The sequence below is a fragment of the Drosophila bipectinata genome, chromosome 3L (assembly GCF_030179905.1).
Source record: "Drosophila bipectinata strain 14024-0381.07 chromosome 3L, DbipHiC1v2, whole genome shotgun sequence".
Taxonomy (NCBI): Eukaryota; Metazoa; Arthropoda; class Insecta; order Diptera; family Drosophilidae; genus Drosophila; species Drosophila bipectinata.
Window position 1 is genome coordinate 11,302,376 of NC_091738.1, and position 17,136 is coordinate 11,319,511.

At 42.5% G+C, this 17,136-nt stretch overlaps 4 protein-coding genes across 11 annotated transcripts; 2 read left to right on the top strand and 2 right to left on the bottom strand.

The window, feature by feature from the left end:
• Nucleotides 1-709: 709 nt before the first annotated feature.
• On the bottom strand, nt 710-6,781 carry roq (RING finger and CCCH-type zinc finger domain-containing protein roquin). Of its 2 annotated transcripts, XR_001773799.3 has the most exons (5): nt 6,659-6,781; nt 5,499-5,661; nt 3,165-5,438; nt 2,879-3,109; nt 710-2,492 (listed from the first exon to the last, which is right to left on the bottom strand). XR_001773799.3 is itself a non-coding variant. In XM_017254481.3 (4 exons), the coding sequence occupies exons 2-4, from the start codon at nt 5,658-5,660 to the stop codon at nt 2,963-2,965; spliced, it is 2,583 nt and encodes an 860-aa protein (XP_017109970.2). In that variant the 5' UTR covers nt 5,661; nt 6,659-6,781; the 3' UTR covers nt 710-2,962. The 2 variants fall into 2 exon arrangements, 1 of the variants encoding a protein (XP_017109970.2); XM_017254481.3 differs by having other exon boundaries at nt 710-3,109.
• Nucleotides 6,782-7,053: 272 nt separating this feature from the next.
• Girdin (protein girdin) lies at nt 7,054-13,491 on the top strand. Of its 5 annotated transcripts, XM_070279653.1 has the most exons (10): nt 7,054-7,504; nt 8,031-8,767; nt 8,828-9,106; nt 9,168-11,214; nt 11,274-11,512; nt 11,575-11,650; nt 11,713-11,876; nt 12,021-12,125; nt 12,307-12,693; nt 13,365-13,491. In XM_070279653.1, exons 1-10 carry the CDS (start codon nt 7,436-7,438, stop codon nt 13,375-13,377), a joined length of 4,116 nt encoding a protein of 1,371 aa, XP_070135754.1. In that variant the 5' UTR covers nt 7,054-7,435; the 3' UTR covers nt 13,378-13,491. The 5 variants fall into 5 exon arrangements, with proteins under 5 accessions (XP_070135754.1, XP_017109973.2, XP_017109974.2 ...); XM_017254484.3 differs by lacking the exon at nt 13,365-13,491 and having other exon boundaries at nt 12,310-13,269; XM_017254483.3 differs by lacking the exon at nt 13,365-13,491 and having other exon boundaries at nt 7,055-7,504; nt 12,307-13,292.
• On the top strand, nt 13,379-15,314 carry LOC108134247 (probable endochitinase). Of its 3 annotated transcripts, none has more exons than XM_070279655.1 (5): nt 13,379-13,429; nt 13,491-13,587; nt 13,646-13,853; nt 13,903-14,184; nt 15,080-15,314. In XM_070279655.1, exons 1-5 carry the CDS (start codon nt 13,379-13,381, stop codon nt 15,201-15,203), a joined length of 762 nt encoding a protein of 253 aa, XP_070135756.1. In that variant the 3' UTR covers nt 15,204-15,314. The 3 variants fall into 3 exon arrangements, with proteins under 3 accessions (XP_070135756.1, XP_043067216.2, XP_043067217.1); XM_043211281.2 differs by lacking the exon at nt 15,080-15,314 and adding an exon at nt 14,246-14,418; XM_043211282.2 differs by lacking the exons at nt 13,379-13,429; nt 13,491-13,587; nt 13,646-13,853; nt 13,903-14,184 and adding exons at nt 14,758-14,832; nt 14,886-15,019 and having other exon boundaries at nt 15,080-15,260.
• A 56-nt stretch (nt 15,315-15,370) lies between these two features.
• On the bottom strand, nt 15,371-17,056 carry LOC108134187 (uncharacterized). The gene is made up of 8 exons (XM_017254399.3): nt 16,964-17,056; nt 16,690-16,905; nt 16,581-16,629; nt 16,471-16,503; nt 16,256-16,342; nt 15,984-16,187; nt 15,576-15,927; nt 15,371-15,521 (listed from the first exon to the last, which is right to left on the bottom strand). Exons 1-8 carry the CDS (start codon nt 16,985-16,987, stop codon nt 15,401-15,403), a joined length of 1,086 nt encoding a protein of 361 aa, XP_017109888.2. The 5' UTR covers nt 16,988-17,056; the 3' UTR covers nt 15,371-15,400.
• Nucleotides 17,057-17,136: the final 80 nt, after the last annotated feature.

The following is a 17,136-nucleotide window of genomic DNA, read 5'->3' on the forward strand; positions in this document are numbered from 1 at the left end:
CGCATGTTAACTGTAAATTTCACATCATCACAATTCAAGGATCTTCAACTTATAAATTACACCAAAAACAGCAACAATTCATTCGCAAAGTCGGGACCTTTGAGCTACGTTATTGGGGATCTGTTAAGATTGTTAGCTTGGTTTTTTTCTTTTTTTCAAAATTGAGAGAGTATTGTATTGTCCTCACCATAGCACATTTGATGGCGCTGGAAGAGATCGATCCATACAAAGTGGAGAATGGATCCGTGGGTGGTTCTAGAAGCGATCTCCTGGCAGGTTTTTAATAGACTTGTTAAATCTTCTGAGCAGCTACTGCTAAACCGTCTGCACCTCTAAGACATTTATCGTTAAACATCACTAACCCTAAGTCGAGGAACAGAAGCGCCAATTATCATACCATATTTTAACTTTTACTATTACTTTTATATTTATATTCTTATCAAGAGCATACATTTATATGGATTGTCTGTAACTAGATAGTTCAGTTAACTATAGGTTTTAATATTGTTGTCTATTCAATTTCCTATCTGGTGGTTGATGGTGGTGTTGCTAGTTCCCTATACTGATTGCTGGTGGTTATATTCTGTAAGTTATTTGATGCCTTCGTCACTTTCTTTGCTTTCTACGCTTTGATATGTTTTGCGCAATATCCTTCACATCAAATCACGAGATTAAATTAAAAACAAAATAAAACACAAACTGAAATAACTTAAGGTTTTTTCAAAATTTATTGGTAAATAAAATAAATAATTTTTTTGTTTGTTTTTTAGGTTTTTTTCCACGTTAATTAACAGAACTCGAAATTTGCTTAGGGTAGAAACATTGAGTGATAATACCAAAAATACATTTAATTAACATATATATGTATAAATATATATAAATGTGTGTGTGTGTGTAAAATAGAAAATGTGTGTTTTTTTTTTTTGTGTTTAAGTGTGAATTGCTCGGCACGATCTGTATAAAAAGAGCCTCGGTCAGTTTTTAGGGATTTTGGCGGGTTTGCTGGACTGGTTGTAAATTATAAAGTTACAAAACTCAACTCAACAAATACAAATATTATTATTATTGAACTGAACCCATTGGGTTTAAGCTAGAAAAAAAAACTTCACCACAGCCAAAGGCCAGAAGGTGGCACTTTGAAACAATGCCATCGATCCGCGTCCACCAAATCCCGTGGGAATCGTTTAAGTACGCATCGCAGATCGCCTGGAACATCGTCTCAGATCCACCAGCCAGCCTTGTTCTATATTTTCACATTTCACAGGACACAATTAACATCGAAGAAATCTCAATTAGTTACCTCGATCCGCTTCTATACACTGAATGCTTTAGTTTCTGAGTAATAGGAAAAATACATTTAAATGTATATTGATTTTAAAAATTGCTTCGATTAATTTTAACTAGCTCACAACTGAACACATATCCCCCAGAAATCCGGGGAATATACTTTTTACATGGATTCTACTACACACACGGCATCGAAACTCGTTAACAATAAATATATATATGTAAAGATATATGATATATATTCTTCTATGATCAAGCGCAGTTATATATATATAGGTTCCTGATTTCATCGCTTAACAAATACAAGTTACAAAATTTCTCATTTTTGTTTAGTTCATTCTTTATGTTTTTGTTTTTGTTTTTTTGTTGTTTGCATACAAAATCAAAATGATGTACAAAGTCTTGAAAGCATAACGCGGGCTCAACTGACATTAATATATAATATTAATAATAGAGCGCACAAATTGGTTAGATTCTATATATAAATATAAATTTATATATGCGTAGAGTAGGTATATATATGTGTAAATGTTCTCAAAGACCTGACTGACATTTAACTTTCTCCCTTCCTAATCCGCACTTTTCGCCACTTTCTTTCTTTCTTTCTAGTTTCTTTCGTCTCTTTACTTTACATGTCTCACAGTTTTACAAAAATGGGGAAAAGGGACGTGATTTTAATTTATTTTCAATAAATTTAATAATATATAGTACAATAGTTAACAACATCGCACAATAGCGTTATTAAAATTTCTTTAAGAAATATAAACATTCATTTCACACACATACAAATTGTCGTTCATGTCTGTGGCTCAGTGTGTATGTATGTTGTGTGTGTGTGTGTGTGTTTGAGAGCGAAAGGATTCGAATGTCCTTGATGCTCTGCTGCTTATTTGTGTGTATATATAAAAATAGCGTTTTCAAATAGTTAATAATTAAAAAAAATATTTGTATGTATATATAATAATATATCTATGTATACAGCGTTAGAAAATGAACCAAAATTTGATCACAAATAATCGGGGGAGAGATGACAAATACACAATAATTTAAATTACAATTTGAGTTTAAAGTCTTGTGATCAAGATTCAAATAATTAGAGTACAGTTTCTTAACTCTTGCTTTAAAAATTCTTCACTTCTATACAATTTTGAACAACTCCAGATATCGAAAGTGCTGCGCTTCCTCATCATCCTCCTTGTGTTTGGCTATGGGATGGGGGGTGGAAACTTTTATGATTAAAGCAGTTCTGTAAGTCTGAGCTGAAAATTCTAGGCTAGACATTTAGTTTTACATTCTAAGCTGAGTTTGTTTTTGTTTGCTTTTGCTTATCATTGTTATCTTTTAGGTTTTTCATTTGCTAGACACAATCCCCGAATCGGAAACATAACACGAACATGAATTAAACACATTTCCACAAAATTTGAACAATGAACTAATTAGACAATTATTTAATAGATTCTAATAGACGGTACCCAACCCAATTAATTCTTTTTTTTTATGTTTGGCTCCAATCCAATAACGGATCAGTCGGATCAGTTTAACTACAATTACGTTTGAAATTCTACCAAAGTTTGAACTGTGCGGTACAAACCTCTAACGATGTGTAAAATGATTGCATTATACATATACTTTCTTTTTTCTCTCTATTTCTTTCTATATAATCCCATATATAGACCTAGTCCACCTTGATTCCACTGTCATCGGGATCAACGATGTCCACCAGGTTCTTCTCCAACTGCAGCATCATTCCACTGTCGATGCCACCCTCGAAGCTGTCCTCCGACATTAGCTGCGGCTTCCGGCCCCATATTGGCTGCTGCAGCTGCGATAAGAGGGTGTTAATGGGTCCAAAATCGAATTAAACTAAAAACACCTACCTTGTTGGCATTGTAATTATCATTCCTATCGCTTTTGAAGCCCCCATAACCCAAATCGCTGTTTTTGTCGCTTAGCAACTCGGCATTGCTCTTCATATCGTTTCCCAGAAACCAGTTGTTCCAGCTGTTTGTCGTGCTGCTCTTGGGGCAAATGGGACCATAGGGACTGTGCATAGAGGAGCCGGTGGGCATGTCGAAGGTGGTGGCGTCGTCATCCAATATGGAATCGGAGCGCACAAAGTTGGCAGACTCCTTACTCGAATTATTCCAAAACAGCAGTGAAGAGCCGTGACTATTATTATTGTTGTTGTTGTGGGAACTACTATTGTTGTTATTGTTACTGCTGTTATTAATGTTGGATCGCCGGTACCGGGACAGGGGATCAACATCAGTCACATCCGCGTCCACATCCAAGTTAACACTATTCGGCGGTTTCTTTTCAAAAAATGAGGTATCAGCTGTTGCGGCTAAAATCGACAACGGTCGGCTGGGATTCGGATTCGGCTTGCTGGACGGTAGCTGCGGCGGCTGCTGCTGCTGCTGTGGAGGATGCTGCTGGTGGGGATGGGGATAGCCATGCTCCCAGGGATGGGTGGCGCCCAAATGGAACAAAGATTCTCCGCCGGGCAGCATATAGCCCTTATGCAAGCTGCTGTTCACACTGTAGTTCGGTGGGTTGGCATTGCGTTGTGGTGGTGGTGGTGGAGCTCCGGGATTATTCTGGTATTCCCTGGGCGAAGGATTTCTCTGTTGACCCACTCCGTAGCCGGCGAAGCGCGGATCATAGCGTCCGGGAACCATAAGTCGGTTTATGGGAGTATGGTGCGATGGATGAAGCAGCGGAGGATGACCGGGCTGTGGTGGAATACCGCCTCCTGGTGAAAGTCCAAGGCTCGGTTCGATGTAGCCTCTTGGTGACGTCATATAATGCATGGGCGACATCGGCAACATGGGAGGAGGAACTCCCAAGCCCGCCTGTCCTTCTTGTTCTGCTCCCAGGGTTTTTTTCATCGCTCCACCAACCATGGCGGGTGGTCCTTGTAGTACCAAAGGTGTCTTCATGTGCTTACCACGATTTCTTGCCCGATAACGCTCTACTTCCTCCTGGGAATGAGCAAAGGTGCAGCTGGCTCCTCTGGGGCAGACCCGTCTCACATTTAAGTCTCTACACAGACTTATCTTGTACTTAGGATTGCTGTTGGCTGCTCCTCCATTTCCGCCACCTCCGATTCCGTCCTGTGACTTTCGTACGCCGTGGTGTTGAAGGAAGTTCACCAGCCCAACCACCGAATGGCGTACTGCGTCCAGGGCTTCGGCTAAATCTGGCCACGGAGCCACCTCCGCACAGGGGTCGATGTTGGCCAGGTACTTGAGGTGATGATGCAGGCTAGCCAGCTTTGCTGGATCACTAGTGCGCTGCAGCGCGATCACTAGCTCCTGGACCGATTGTGCAAAGGAACTGGGCGTCTGCAGCTTGTCAATTATGCTCTGCATGTGGCTCTTGTGCATTACGTCGCCGTACAGCAAGGAAGACCATTGTTCTGGAGCAATTCTTAGACCCGCCTCGGTGGCTATTTGAACGATCTGGGCATCGTGTTCCCGGCGCAAAGCATCGTACGTGCGAAACTCCTCCTTGAGCTGCATCAGCGACGAGTCCGCTTCTCTTTTCGAGACCTTGAAGCAACTGGCACGGTACAGCAATTGCACCACATGCCCTATGCTGGTCTTCGAGGCCTGTGGAAACTGCGGCTCCAGTCGCTGCACGACAAACATCACCAGAACTTTCCGCGACAGTGCTGAGCCTTCCTCCAAAGCCAGTAGAACCAACTTGAGCACCTCCTCCTGCATGGCGGGCCCCAAAAATTGACATCCTCTTGTTCGCACAGCGGCCCACAGATTAGAGCTAAGCTGCTGGGGATTTTGGTGTTGAAGAATCAGTTCAGTCACCGTTCTTTCGCCCAGGGACCGAGCTGCTCGGAGTGCTCGAACTCTTCCCTCCTCCTCCATCAACTGGCAGTTGACCAAGGTCACTAGCTTTCGTTGCATGGGACGTGTCAGCAGATTCCCGTTTCCATTCAAGCTCTGAAAAGACTTGAGGTGCAGAGCCAGCTCCTCTATGCACCTCTGGCCCAACTGGTAGCACTTGAGCTGCTCAATGTCCAAGTTTTGGACACTGGGCGGCGGAGGCCCCACCTCCACCAGTTCCGAATCCTTGACCAACTGTAGTAGGGCATGGTTAACGGGCAGATTGTCGATGTCGCTGACAATCTCGGTCTGTGGGGAAGATAAGAAAATTATATAGAAAGGAAAGGAATATATAGTTTAATGACTTACCTGATCGTAAGGACACTGCCGGTTGTAGAGGGTTCTCAGACAGAGCTTGCATATGGTATGCCCGCAGCCGAGGCTGACGGGGCAGCGCTGGCTGGCTGCAAATTCATTGCAGCAGATGGGACAGTTCAGAAAATCTGTCCATGAGGGAGCCTGAATCGGCATGCTGTGAAAAGGAACCATTAAAACATCAATCAACATTGTCAAATGTAAATGGTCGAGGACTGTTCCAAAGTCCATTCTAAAATTGAGTGTTTTCATCAATATCCCTAGTATTATGCCAACACCGAGTAAGCCGAAAGTTGGATGACTTATTTCGTGCTGAATTGCCATTATCCAAGTTTCAGGCCATTAAGAAAAGAAGGTTACAAGTAGCTCTTTACAGTAGCCACGATAATGACAACCGTTTTGGACCGTTTTTGGCCGGAGGGTCTAAAAATAGTTATGCGTCAAGACTTGGGCCAACGACAAGAGTAACACCCCGTTTACGGCGATCTTACCTGCACCACAAAAAGTGGCACAGAAAAAAGTTTCGCTTTCGTCTCGCCATCTCAATTTTTTTTTTTTTTTTTTTTTTTTTGTTGCAATACCCCCAACGTCAGCTGTCGCTCTCATACACACGCACACCCGCTCACCCACACACCCACAGGTACACGTAGGCTTGTATTTGTTGCTTTTTGTACACGCATGCAATGTACATCTGTGTGGGTTTGGAGCACAAATTAGCTGAAATGCACTTCCTGGAGAATCTGGACAAGTTGTGGAGACCAGAAGGGATCGGGTTGCTGCGATTTTAGCCACCGAAAGAGTAACCCACACCACATACACACTTGCACACACACACACACACTGCCAGGTAATTGGGGGACATAAACGTAACTCGCTTTCAACGTCATCAGCTTTCTTTTGGGACGCGAACAAAGGAACTTCCGGATACAGCCACTGCGATTTGAAAATTATCCTCCCCAGCACCCCTTACTGGCATCTCTTGGATCCTGTGGTTAGTCCTTGAGCAGCAAAAGCCCCCCAGGAAAAACATTCGTAGCCCCCAGAAACTCTCTCTTGAAGTTTTTTTGTCGTTACGTTTCACTTTCTCGATTTTTTATTGCACTCTTCACTGCGCCTCCAGCTAAGTGCTGGCCAACAGAACACCACCGACTCACCTTCAAAATGCACATATTATTGCATTAAAGGTACGAAAAGATATTTTTTAATTTTCATTGGAACGTTTTGTAAAAAAAAATTGGAAGTTACAATCAGTATAACCGCAGGCGGCGAGCTGCGGAATACTGAATTCGGCCGTCTGCAGCGGGTCTGGTATATTTTTTTGGTAGAATCGATAACAATTCAAGCTGACTATTTATGATTCCTTTTTTGACTATTAATCTGTCTAAATAACTATAAATAAACCATAACTATGTTGTAAGAAAAAAGAAGCTTTAAAATATCTGTTTTAAATAACACTTAAGTCTTAAAATCATAATACTAAAAGTAATCTAGCTATTTCAAGCTAATTGTACCTTTTGCCACCACTAAGCCCCATACCAACAGTTGGCAACTCTGGTAAAGTGTCTTCACTGGCTCAAATTATGCTTAAACTTTTCCAGCAGTCTTCCCAAAACTAATTTTCGCTGTTTTTTGCAGCCGATTTAAGTGTTTGTTATTGTTTTATTTATTAAAGAAACTCGGTAAAAGAACGCCCAATAGTTAGTAGTGAATGTTATATGTGATTGTGGGAATGTGTCTTGAAAATGTCCCGTCCTTGGCTTAAATGGGAGGCTGCGGTACCTTTGGGAAAATAAAAGGCAACGGCAGCGCAATTTGGAAAAGCCGCAGAGGAAAAGTAACTGCCCCACTGCGACAGGTGCAACCTCGCACACACTCACATAAGCAAGCGCACCTTTGTGTTCTAGCCATCCGAAAACAAAACAACAACAACAATGGCTGGCACGGCAACCGCGACGCCAATGGAAATTGATGAATTCATAAATGGAGCACTCGTTTCTTGGGTGAGTAATGGTGTACCACGGATGAACATGCTCGATATTTGCATCGCAAGTGGGCCTATGTGCTTGGCATAAATAATTCAAGTGTTCGATTCCCATGCGAACGTATGGAAACGGAAAAAACAACAAACACAGCAACAACCTGCTCGCGTAGTCATACATGTTTACAGTTTGGGGAAAACAATTAGTAAACTATAACATAAAGTTTAAATTAAAAAACTTAAATATGTGATATTTTAAGAAATTAGAATAAGAGCTATTGTTGAAACAGAAAGAATTATTTTCATTTGAAATAATAAACAAAAGAAAACGACTATTAGCATAGCTCTATAACTATGACCATTATTGTGCCTAGGTAGTTATGTGGCTCTCCACAGAACCAAGGTCATTGTAACTTGCTCAAGACAGCTTACGGTACCAATGAACGGAGGAGTGTAATGGCTTTTTGTCCATTGGACATTGTCCAGTTCTATTCTTTGTTGAATTTCGCCACTCAATCCGGTCTTTGGCTGTTTTTTTTCCATTACAGCTGGAATCATGCCTGCCACGTGCCGAGCTCCTGGCCGGCTACACCTCCTTGCTGGATGGCCACATTATCCACAGTGTTTGGCTGCAGATCGATCCCGAGCCCCAGAACAATCCCAGCGAACTGAACGACTTGAATGGCAAATCCTTGAACATCGCTCGTGCCAAGAACTTTGAGTGCATTGTTAGGAATCTCAAGTCCCTATTCGAGGAGGAATTGGGACAGACGATACTGGTGCTTCCAGATGTCTTCATTTTGGGCCACCATCCGGAAAGCAAGTCCGGGCTGGAGCAAATGAAGACCCTACTGACTTTACTGCTTGGAGCTGCGGTGCAATGTCCCAATAAGGAATTGTTCATAGCACGGATTAAGGAGCTCGACTTGGAGACCCAGCACGCCATTGTGGCGCTGATCAAGCAGGTCACGGATAGCCACAGTCTGGTGCTCACCGAGGACTCCCTGGAAAGACTAACACCGCAGAGCATGTTTACGCACATTATTCGCTTGACGAAGGAGCGGGATCACATGTACCTTAAGTGGATCGACTTGGCCTGCGTGGAGCCCGAAATTGCGGTCAACGACAACCTGGTGGAGTGCGGCCAAGGAGTAAGCATGCCCCGCTCCCCGTCCAATGGAACTGCCACATCCACACCCTCATCCTCGTCGAATTCGGAGAGCAATCACTTGGCAGTAGAATGCGCAGACCTCAGGTCCAAGAATCGCAAGCTGCGACAGGAGCTGTAAGTGTTTAATACCAGTTATATTACAAACCTAAAAAATATTAATTTATTTCGTTACAGCGAAGAAAAGTCGGAAAACCTCTTGGAGCTGCGAGAGGAGTTGGATGACAAAAAGGCGCGTTTCGACAAACTTCGCCAGGAGAGCCAGGAATGGTTTACGGAGGCCAAGCGGGCCGCTGCCTACCGCGATGAGGTGGACATCCTGCGCGAAAGGGCGGAGCGTGCCGATCGCTTGGAAATCGAAGTTCAAAAATATCGCGAAAAGCTTGGTGACTCTGACTTTTACAAGTCTCGCGTTGAAGAACTAAGGGAGGATAATCGAGTCCTGTTGGAATCGAAGTATGAATAGTAATCCTATTAGACTCATAATATAAATATTAATTTAATCTTTTTTCTGCAGAGAAATGCTTGAGGAACAATTGCAACGCTATCGCAAGCGATCGGAACATGCTATTTCCCTGGAGTCCGAAATCATCAAATACAAGCAAAAACTCAATGACATGGCTCTGGAACGGGACGTGGATCGTTCCAAGCTAGAGGAGCTGTTGGAAGAGAACGCACAGTTGCAGCTGGTGGCGAAGAACCTGAATACCACACAGGAGCTGGATAAATCATTTTCCGAAAACGAAGACGACTGCAACTCTGGGGATAACAGCCTTTCAGAGCAGCTAACTAACAATGCTCAGACGAGAGCTCTTAAACTGGAGCTCGAGAACCGACGTTTAACGGCAGCTTTAGAGCAGCTAAAGGAAAGCAGTTTCCACGAATCCACCAGCAAGATGCTAGAGTTGGAGAAGGAGAAGAAAAAGCTTTCACTGAAGATCGAGCAGATGCAGGAAAACATTCAGAGATTGACCCAGCAGAATACGGAGCTGGAGGGGGTGTTCAAAAATGCCTTGGAGGAGAACAAGAAACTTCAAGATGCCGTCGACAGTCGCCAAAAGAGCTATGACCGCCAGAGTTTGGAGCGCGATGCCGATCGCCAGAAATTGGCCGACGCGGAAGAACACGTTGAGACTCTCAATAAAGAGAAGCAGCGGATCCAAACGCTCAACGAAAGCATTCAGAGGCGGGCTGATGATTTGGAGCGGCTTGCCGAGAGCAAAACCAGAGAACTGGAGCAGTACTCCGAGAAATGCAAGCACTACGAACAGACCAAGCAAAAGCTCTACGAAATCGAGACTAAGGTGTCCGCCTACGAGCGCGAAAACGCCAGCTTGCTAAAGGAGGTTTCCAAGCTCAAGGAGGGCAGTGAGGAAAAATCTGTGCAGCTAGACGAAAGTGTCAACAAACTGGATATTCAAACGAAAGAACTCTTACGCCTTGGAAAAGCGCTTGAAGAAGCGGATCAGGTGCAGCAGAAGCTAGTGGAGCTCGAGAAGCTAAACCAGGAACTGACTTCCCAGCGGAACATTGACCAGGAGATGATCAGCACACTGCGCAATGACCTGGTAACCGGAACACTGGTCACAAAGAAGGTTCGCCACAACCTGGAGAAACTGGGGCTTGCCGACGGTGAGTCCGGCGAGCTGAATGTGGAGCATGTGGTGGAGAAGCTAGTGCGCAACCCGGAAACCTTCAAAACAGTCCGGGATATAATGCTAAACGTTTCTCGGGAACAGCGCGAAGAGGACGAACATGAAGGAGACGTCAAATCTGACATGTGTGTTCTTTGCCACCGCCAGGAGATCTTCACGGTGGAAAAGAACATCGAATTGGCGGCGTCAACTACGCAACCATCTTCGCAGGAACTGCGTTTTGAACACAAACTGCGCCTGAGTCCCGCAAGGGATTCCGCAGAGCTAAGTCGTCTGAAGGACTCCAATTCCCAACTTCAAACGGAAAATGCCCGTCTCAGTGTGGATGTGGCGGCGTTGGGATCACAGATTACGTCGCTGAATACCCAGCATGTAGCCTTGCAGTTGGCCAACTCACAATTAGCCGCCGAGAAGGACAGTCTGTTGAAGGAAATCGACTCGCTGCAGCAGGAACACAAGCATGCACTTCAGGATCAGGTTACGCTGCAATGCCTACACGATCAGCTAAACGCGGAGTATGAATCTCTGAACAAGGACAAAGAACAACTGAAGGCTGCCGTCAGGGACTTGCGGCAGGAACTGCGGGACACCCGCGAACAGCAGACTGCACTGGAACAGCGCATCGAAGAGCTGACCACTCAGAACACAAATATGAAGACCTGCAGCGAGGACTTGTCCATCCTGCGTACCGAGCACTCAAAGCTAACCGATGACTTCCGCAACCTCTTTGCCACTAGCGATCGTTTCAAGAACGAGTACAAGAACATCCAGGAACAGTACAAAATGATACGAATGGAGCACTCCAGCCTCAAGCTGCAAAACACTGAGCTATCCGGCGAGCTGAACACCAAGAGCGATCAAGTGCGTCACCTGCAAATGGAGTACACCAAGGTCCAACAGCGCTGTGAGGTGGGTTGATAAATTAAATGGTAAACTATAGATTATAATAATAAAATCTTTACTTTAAGATGTTGATTCAAAACAATGCTGACCTGGATTCTGAGCGCAAAGCCCTAATGGACAATGTGTCGCAACTCCTATCTCAGTATCAGGAGCTCTTGGCCATTTCCCTGGAGGACAAAAAGCACTTCCACGAAGAGGAGAAGAACTACACCGAGAGGGTCCACAGCCTGAAGCGGCAGAAAGAAAAACTGGAAGAGAAGATCATGGAGCACTATAAAAAATCTGAAACTACAGTGCATAAGAAGTAAAAAATCTGGACTGATATAGATGAAGTTATTTTACCAAGATCGTAATTTTCCTTTTCAGAAAACCCTTCGCCAGCAGTCTGGTGCGTCGTGTCAAGAAGGCCAGTTCCGATTTGATGAACAAAGTTCCCAGCCGCGTAGGTTTCCTAATCAACTAATAAATATCAAAATTTTAACATTCTTTTGCTATTTTTTCCAGAATCGACGCTCTTGGGTAGATGATGCCCGTACGAATTCCCAGTTTGTGATTGGGTCTGAATCGGGGGGCAATGAATCGGACAACAGCAACGAGGAGCCCCTCTCCATCGCCTCCGACACTCACCTTTTACAACGAAATGTTCCTCTACGACAGAGTCTGCAACGGTAAGCCCCTAGCCTTCCGATTTTTTGGTTTAATGGTTGACTTGTTATTGAGGTTCATGGTTATTTGTTCTCTATTTACATGTATAATACACACGACACCCAACATGCACAAAATAAACACTATTGTACTTCTTGTCCGCATAGGGATGTGCTCGATAACTCGATCCAACGCGGTGGCCCAGTCCGCAGCAGCCTGCAGGCGCTGAAACGTACTGATTTGAATAATTCACGTAGAAATAGCGTGCACGGGTATGCGCTTTAAATGTATAACAATTATTTCACCCAATTAAAACTATCCTTTCCGCCCTGATCTCTGCTCCTGAATTCCTCTCCTCTCTGCACATTGTCTTGTATCACTTTGTTGTTTATGAAATCTTGCTCAACTTTTTACAATTCCACACCATATACTGAATTTTATGATGTCTTCTAGCAGTCTGGAAGCGCCAGACGTGACGGGCAGCAGCCTGACGCTCGGCACTGCCGGTTCCCGACGCACTGTTTATCTTATCGACGAACACCAAAAACTGCCCGACGGCTCCAGTCCCGGTTCCAGTGCCGCCCAGCCGCAGTCTGGGGGTTCTAGCAATGCGGCAACCACCACACCCGCCGAACCCCAAACACCGCAGAAGAATGCCGATAATAGCGGGGGTCCTGCCACGTTTCTTATGTACAATCGGATCAACACAACGATCGGAGGAGCGTCAACCACCAGTGACCAGAGCCCACTGCTGCAGGCCAGCGGCAGCGTCTCTGGAACACCGGTGCCGGATGATAAAGCTGCGAGAAAACGGACCGAGGACAAGAGCAATAGCATCTGGTATGAATACGGCTGCGTCTAAACATGAAATCCAACAGTATACGTCCACAACATAAACTTGAATTTAATGCATTTGCTGACGAAGTATTATTTCGTTTTAGAAATTAACGAATTTATTTTTAAACGCATTAGAACATCGATGTTGCCTTAAGATAGTAATATCCATAAGTGTAAAGTGCTGCTTAAACTGCTATGATTTGCCTTAAGACATGTTTTACAATTAGACTGTAGTTATAACCTATTTATGCGATCGTATCGAATCCAGAAGACTACGCGACTACTAAGCGAACTACTCTCATAACTATCCAGTATACACCCACTATATACACAACAAATGTACTATTTATACCGATGCCTCAATGTTGCGTCCAAAGCGTTAGGCTTTCCTTTTTTTATTAGTTATAATGAAGAATATTGTTTAGGTACTGCAAACTGGACTCGAATCTATGAATTCCTATATACCACACTCGTACTCTGCTAGCAGCTAACACATGCGCCTTCAATTTGTGAATATATTTTTAAAAATTACCTGTAGCCTTGTACTATTTATTGACGCCACGCCTAATACCGCAATAAACGTAAGCAAACATACGAAACTACCTCTTGGTGTTTTTTCTTCGGTGCCCAGTCTCTAAAGATAACCACATATAAGGTGACTCGTTTCTCTTCAGTATTTTAGAATGAAATGCGAGTGGAAAGAAAAAGCATGTGGCTATGGAAGGCACTTATGACATTGGTAAATACCTGCCAGGAGTCATCATAAAAAATCTCTATAATTTAATATTAATAAATTGAAGCTCTTGGTCCAAAGGGCGACGGCCGTTTGCAATGTTTGCCAAAGTGAAAGCAACATTGCGTGTCACAGCGAAACTACATTTTCCATCTGCTATGATGGTGAGTAAGAGTTCAAGGATATTTTGGTGATTCTTCACAATTATGGTATAAATTCCAGGAGAGCCATCTTATAATCTACTGAACTGTCCCTCGGGCTTTTATTGCACGGATGATTTCTACACTTGTTATGAGAATGCAACTCCAGTTTGCACATCCGAGGAGGATACAACAACCACCACTGCAGCTCCCTGGAGTGCCGATGACCAGTGCCAGCAGCAGAGTAAGACCACCTTTGTGGAAAATAAAGATGATCCCACTTGCACAACGTAGGTACAAGTACTCCTAAAAGGTTTCTCTGACTAAATACTCCTTCAGTTATATAGTGTGCCTTGTGGAAGATGGAACCTATTCTACCAACGTGGTTTCGTGCAAAGCTGACACGTATTTTAATTCAAACTTAAAAGCATGCACCTCCACTCTGCCAGATGGTTGTGTAGAAGCAGCCACGACAACCACCGTCTCAACCACCATCCCCACAACGACCACCACCGCCATAACCACCACGACGACAGCAAAGCCGTGGAGTGCTGAAGAAACGTGCCTCACAGTCTCCAAGAGCACTTCATTTGCCAACGAAGATGATCCCACATGCACCACGTAAGTATCTCAGTTTTATATATCATTCTTCCATATTATTTGTACTACTTTCTTTTTTCAGTTTCCTCTTCTGTTATGTTCAAAATGGAGCTACTACAGCTCTAATTAAAAATTGTCCAACAGGCCAATATTTTAACAAAACAGGCTGCTCAGCAACGAAACCAGATTCCTGTACATAATATAGTTTTGAATTTTTTACTTTTTATAAAATTAAAGCAAATTAATAAAACTATGAAAAGCAAATATCATAAATAAATGTTTATGGCCATGCGGATGAGTGTGGAGATTTAAAGAGCCTAGCTAGTTTATGGTTTTAACACTAACCGTTTATGAAAAATGATATAGAGATTCTTTCTTTTATGGCTGGGGCTTATCCAAAGAACGGGCTTGCCTAATTTCCCTCGAAATCTGCACATATCTTTTTTAGCGATAAAACTGAATATATATGTAAAAATAGATGAATCTCACAAAAACATTTCCCAACGTAGCCGTAAACATTAATAAAATAAGTAAAGAATACAAGATAAAGCGATGCTGTAGATTAAATCCTCTGGGTATTTAAAGAACGTTCATCAGATTCAAGGTTTCAGTACGTAAAGTGAAGTGACGACTTAACCGAAAATGTGGTCTAGAATTGTAGTAACACTGGTAAAGAGATCAAGGATATTTCCAAAGATATATAATTAAAAAAAAGTTAATAGGTTCTGATTCATTGTCTGGCCGCATTGCCGGCTCCAGAGCAGGACACTACAGGATCATGGAGCGCGGATGAAGCTTGTCAGGCCCAAACCAAATCGTCGTTTTTAGAAAACCAAAACGATCCCACCTGCAAAACGTAATATAATTTAAGAAATATATATATGTAGAGCTAAAAATAACGAAAGATTCCTTTCAGATTTATTTATTGCTACATCACTAATTCATCAAATCAAGCTTTGGTTAAAAGTTGTAAAAGCGGAATGTACTTCGACACAACATTAAAAGTTTGCTCCATAAATAAGCCCCAAAATTGTGCATAACATCCTAAACTTTAAAAGGAATATATTATATTATACCCCAATTTGTACCATATTTTAGACTGATGCCTAAACTGGCAATAGGATTTCTCCTATTTACAATTTACATTTAATAGTTAATTAAATAAATAATTGTAAAATGTCCAATTAAAATACAAAATATTACAAAGTTAAAGCAGAATGTTTTTATTTTATAAACATCAACAATTGGAAGGTCGTTCTGATTGGCATGATCCTGTTTCCGAATTGTAATATTGACCGGTATTGCAATAGTAGAGCCATCCTAGATAGTCTTGACCCAGCTTATAGCAGTAAACGTACCTACAAGTTAAATTGGGTTATAAAACATTTTTTTAAAATTAAGTACCTTCTTACTCTTTGCATGTTGTGTCAGTTTCAACTCGAAAGTATCCTTTTCGTCGTAGATTTGAGCAGTATTCTTCAGGGTCCGTTTCGGTAGAATCGGTAGTTGCGGTACTAACGGGGCTGGTAGTGTTTGGACTTGCCGTTGAAGTACTGGATTCTGTGCTACTTTCGGTAGAAGATTCTGTTGTGGGAGAATCGGTTGAAGATTCTGTTGTGGACGAATCAGTTGAAGAATCTGGTAATGCCGTAGAAGGTACAGTAGACTCGGTGGTCGAGTCTGTAGATGAAGAATCTGGTAGTACCGTTGAGGGGACAGTTGTTGAATCGGGTGTAGATACTGTGATTATTTCTGTCGTAGATTCTGTTTTTCAATTTTAAATATATTAAATATAACAAATAAATTTCAACATTACATACCTATAGTAGTTGTAGAAGAATCGGTCGAAGATTCCTCGGTAGTAGAAACTGTTGAAGAATCTGTGGTGGTAGACTCTGTCGGAGAATCTGTGGTTGTTGATTCCGACGACGATTCTGTGGTAGTAGAAACTGTCGAAGAATCAGTCTCGGTGGTAGAAGATTCGGTCGAAGATTCGGTGGTAGTAGATTCTGTTGTGGTAGTATCTTTAAATATTAAAATCGTGAATAGTCTAATACTATCTGATAAATCAAATTTCAAATTTTTTAAATACCTATTGTAGTGGTTGAAGATTCCGTTGATGAATCCGTGACGGTGGAATCTTCTGTAGTTGTCGTTGTTGGAGGCAAAGTTGAAGAATCTGCCGATGTGGGAAAAACATTAAGACATTAATAACATATGTTTTGGGAAGGGTCTTGCAAATACAATAATTGGACCGGAAGTTATAACTTTGTGGCCCAAAAAACTTTCATAGTAACTTTTTCAAACCTGTGACTAAGTCCGTTGTTAAAGTGGTGGATTCTTTTCGCATAACATAAAATAAAGAGAAAAGTATTGTTTTAAAGAATAACTATTATTTGGGTGTCATATTTACGAACCTGTTGTTAAATCGGTGGTGGTAGTTGAATCATCAGGGACACAAGAGGGCTGTAAGAAAAAAAACTGGAAGATTTCAACAAAAAAATAGAATATTCTGATATCCTTTACCTCAGCTGAATCCATTAATGCACAGAATCCTTGGATAACGCAATAGTACCCATCTCGACAATTTTGGACAGTATTTTCATCAACGCTTCCCAGATTGAAGCACATTCCATATGCCGTCTCGTTAATACAAGCATACTGTCCATTGGTGGAATCGCAGTTGGAACAATCACCGGTGATACCCAGTGTTACGCCGGAGTTCCAGAGAATCACCAAAATCTAAAATACAAGGCTTTCTTATGCCGGGCTTACTATTTTTTTTACTTTTGTAGCTTACCGTCACAATTGTGATGGGCTGCATGGTTAGGTGTCTTTAAGGAACGACTAACTTGTGATGGCTGGCATATGCCTAGTGCCAATTCTCTTTATAGATGGCTTAGCCTGTCCACACCCTGCGCTGGCGTCCGTCTAACGGCCATAAAGATAAACCACCTAAGTCATTTCAGAAAG

Bases quoted from the DNA above. Each gene is read 5' to 3' on its own strand.
- roq (XM_017254481.3), bottom strand. From the start codon at position 5,660: ATGCCGATTCAGGCTCCCTCATGGACAGATTTTCTGAACTGTCCCATC. The intron at 5,439-5,498 runs GTAAGTCATTAA...TCTTCCCCACAG, and splicing joins GGCAGTGTCCTTACGATCAG to ACCGAGATTGTCAGCGACAT. The intron at 3,110-3,164 runs GTAGGTGTTTTT...CTCTTATCGCAG, and splicing joins ATAATTACAATGCCAACAAG to CTGCAGCAGCCAATATGGGG.
- Girdin (XM_017254483.3), top strand. From the start codon at position 7,436: ATGGCTGGCACGGCAACCGCGACGCCAATGGAAATTGATGAATTCATA. The intron at 11,651-11,712 runs GTAGGTTTCCTA...TATTTTTTCCAG, and splicing joins TGAACAAAGTTCCCAGCCGC to AATCGACGCTCTTGGGTAGA. The intron at 12,126-12,306 runs GTATGCGCTTTA...GATGTCTTCTAG, and splicing joins CGTAGAAATAGCGTGCACGG to CAGTCTGGAAGCGCCAGACG.
- LOC108134247 (XM_070279655.1), top strand. From the start codon at position 13,379: ATGCGAGTGGAAAGAAAAAGCATGTGGCTATGGAAGGCACTTATGACA. The intron at 13,430-13,490 runs GTAAATACCTGC...AATAAATTGAAG, and splicing joins GGAAGGCACTTATGACATTG to CTCTTGGTCCAAAGGGCGAC. The intron at 13,854-13,902 runs GTAGGTACAAGT...ATACTCCTTCAG, and splicing joins GATGATCCCACTTGCACAAC to TTATATAGTGTGCCTTGTGG.
- LOC108134187 (XM_017254399.3), bottom strand. From the start codon at position 16,987: ATGCAGCCCATCACAATTGTGACG. The intron at 16,504-16,580 runs GTTCGTAAATAT...TTATGCGAAAAG, and splicing joins CACCACCGATTTAACAACAG to AATCCACCACTTTAACAACG. The intron at 15,522-15,575 runs GTAAGAAGGTAC...TTTAACTTGTAG, and splicing joins ACTGACACAACATGCAAAGA to GTACGTTTACTGCTATAAGC.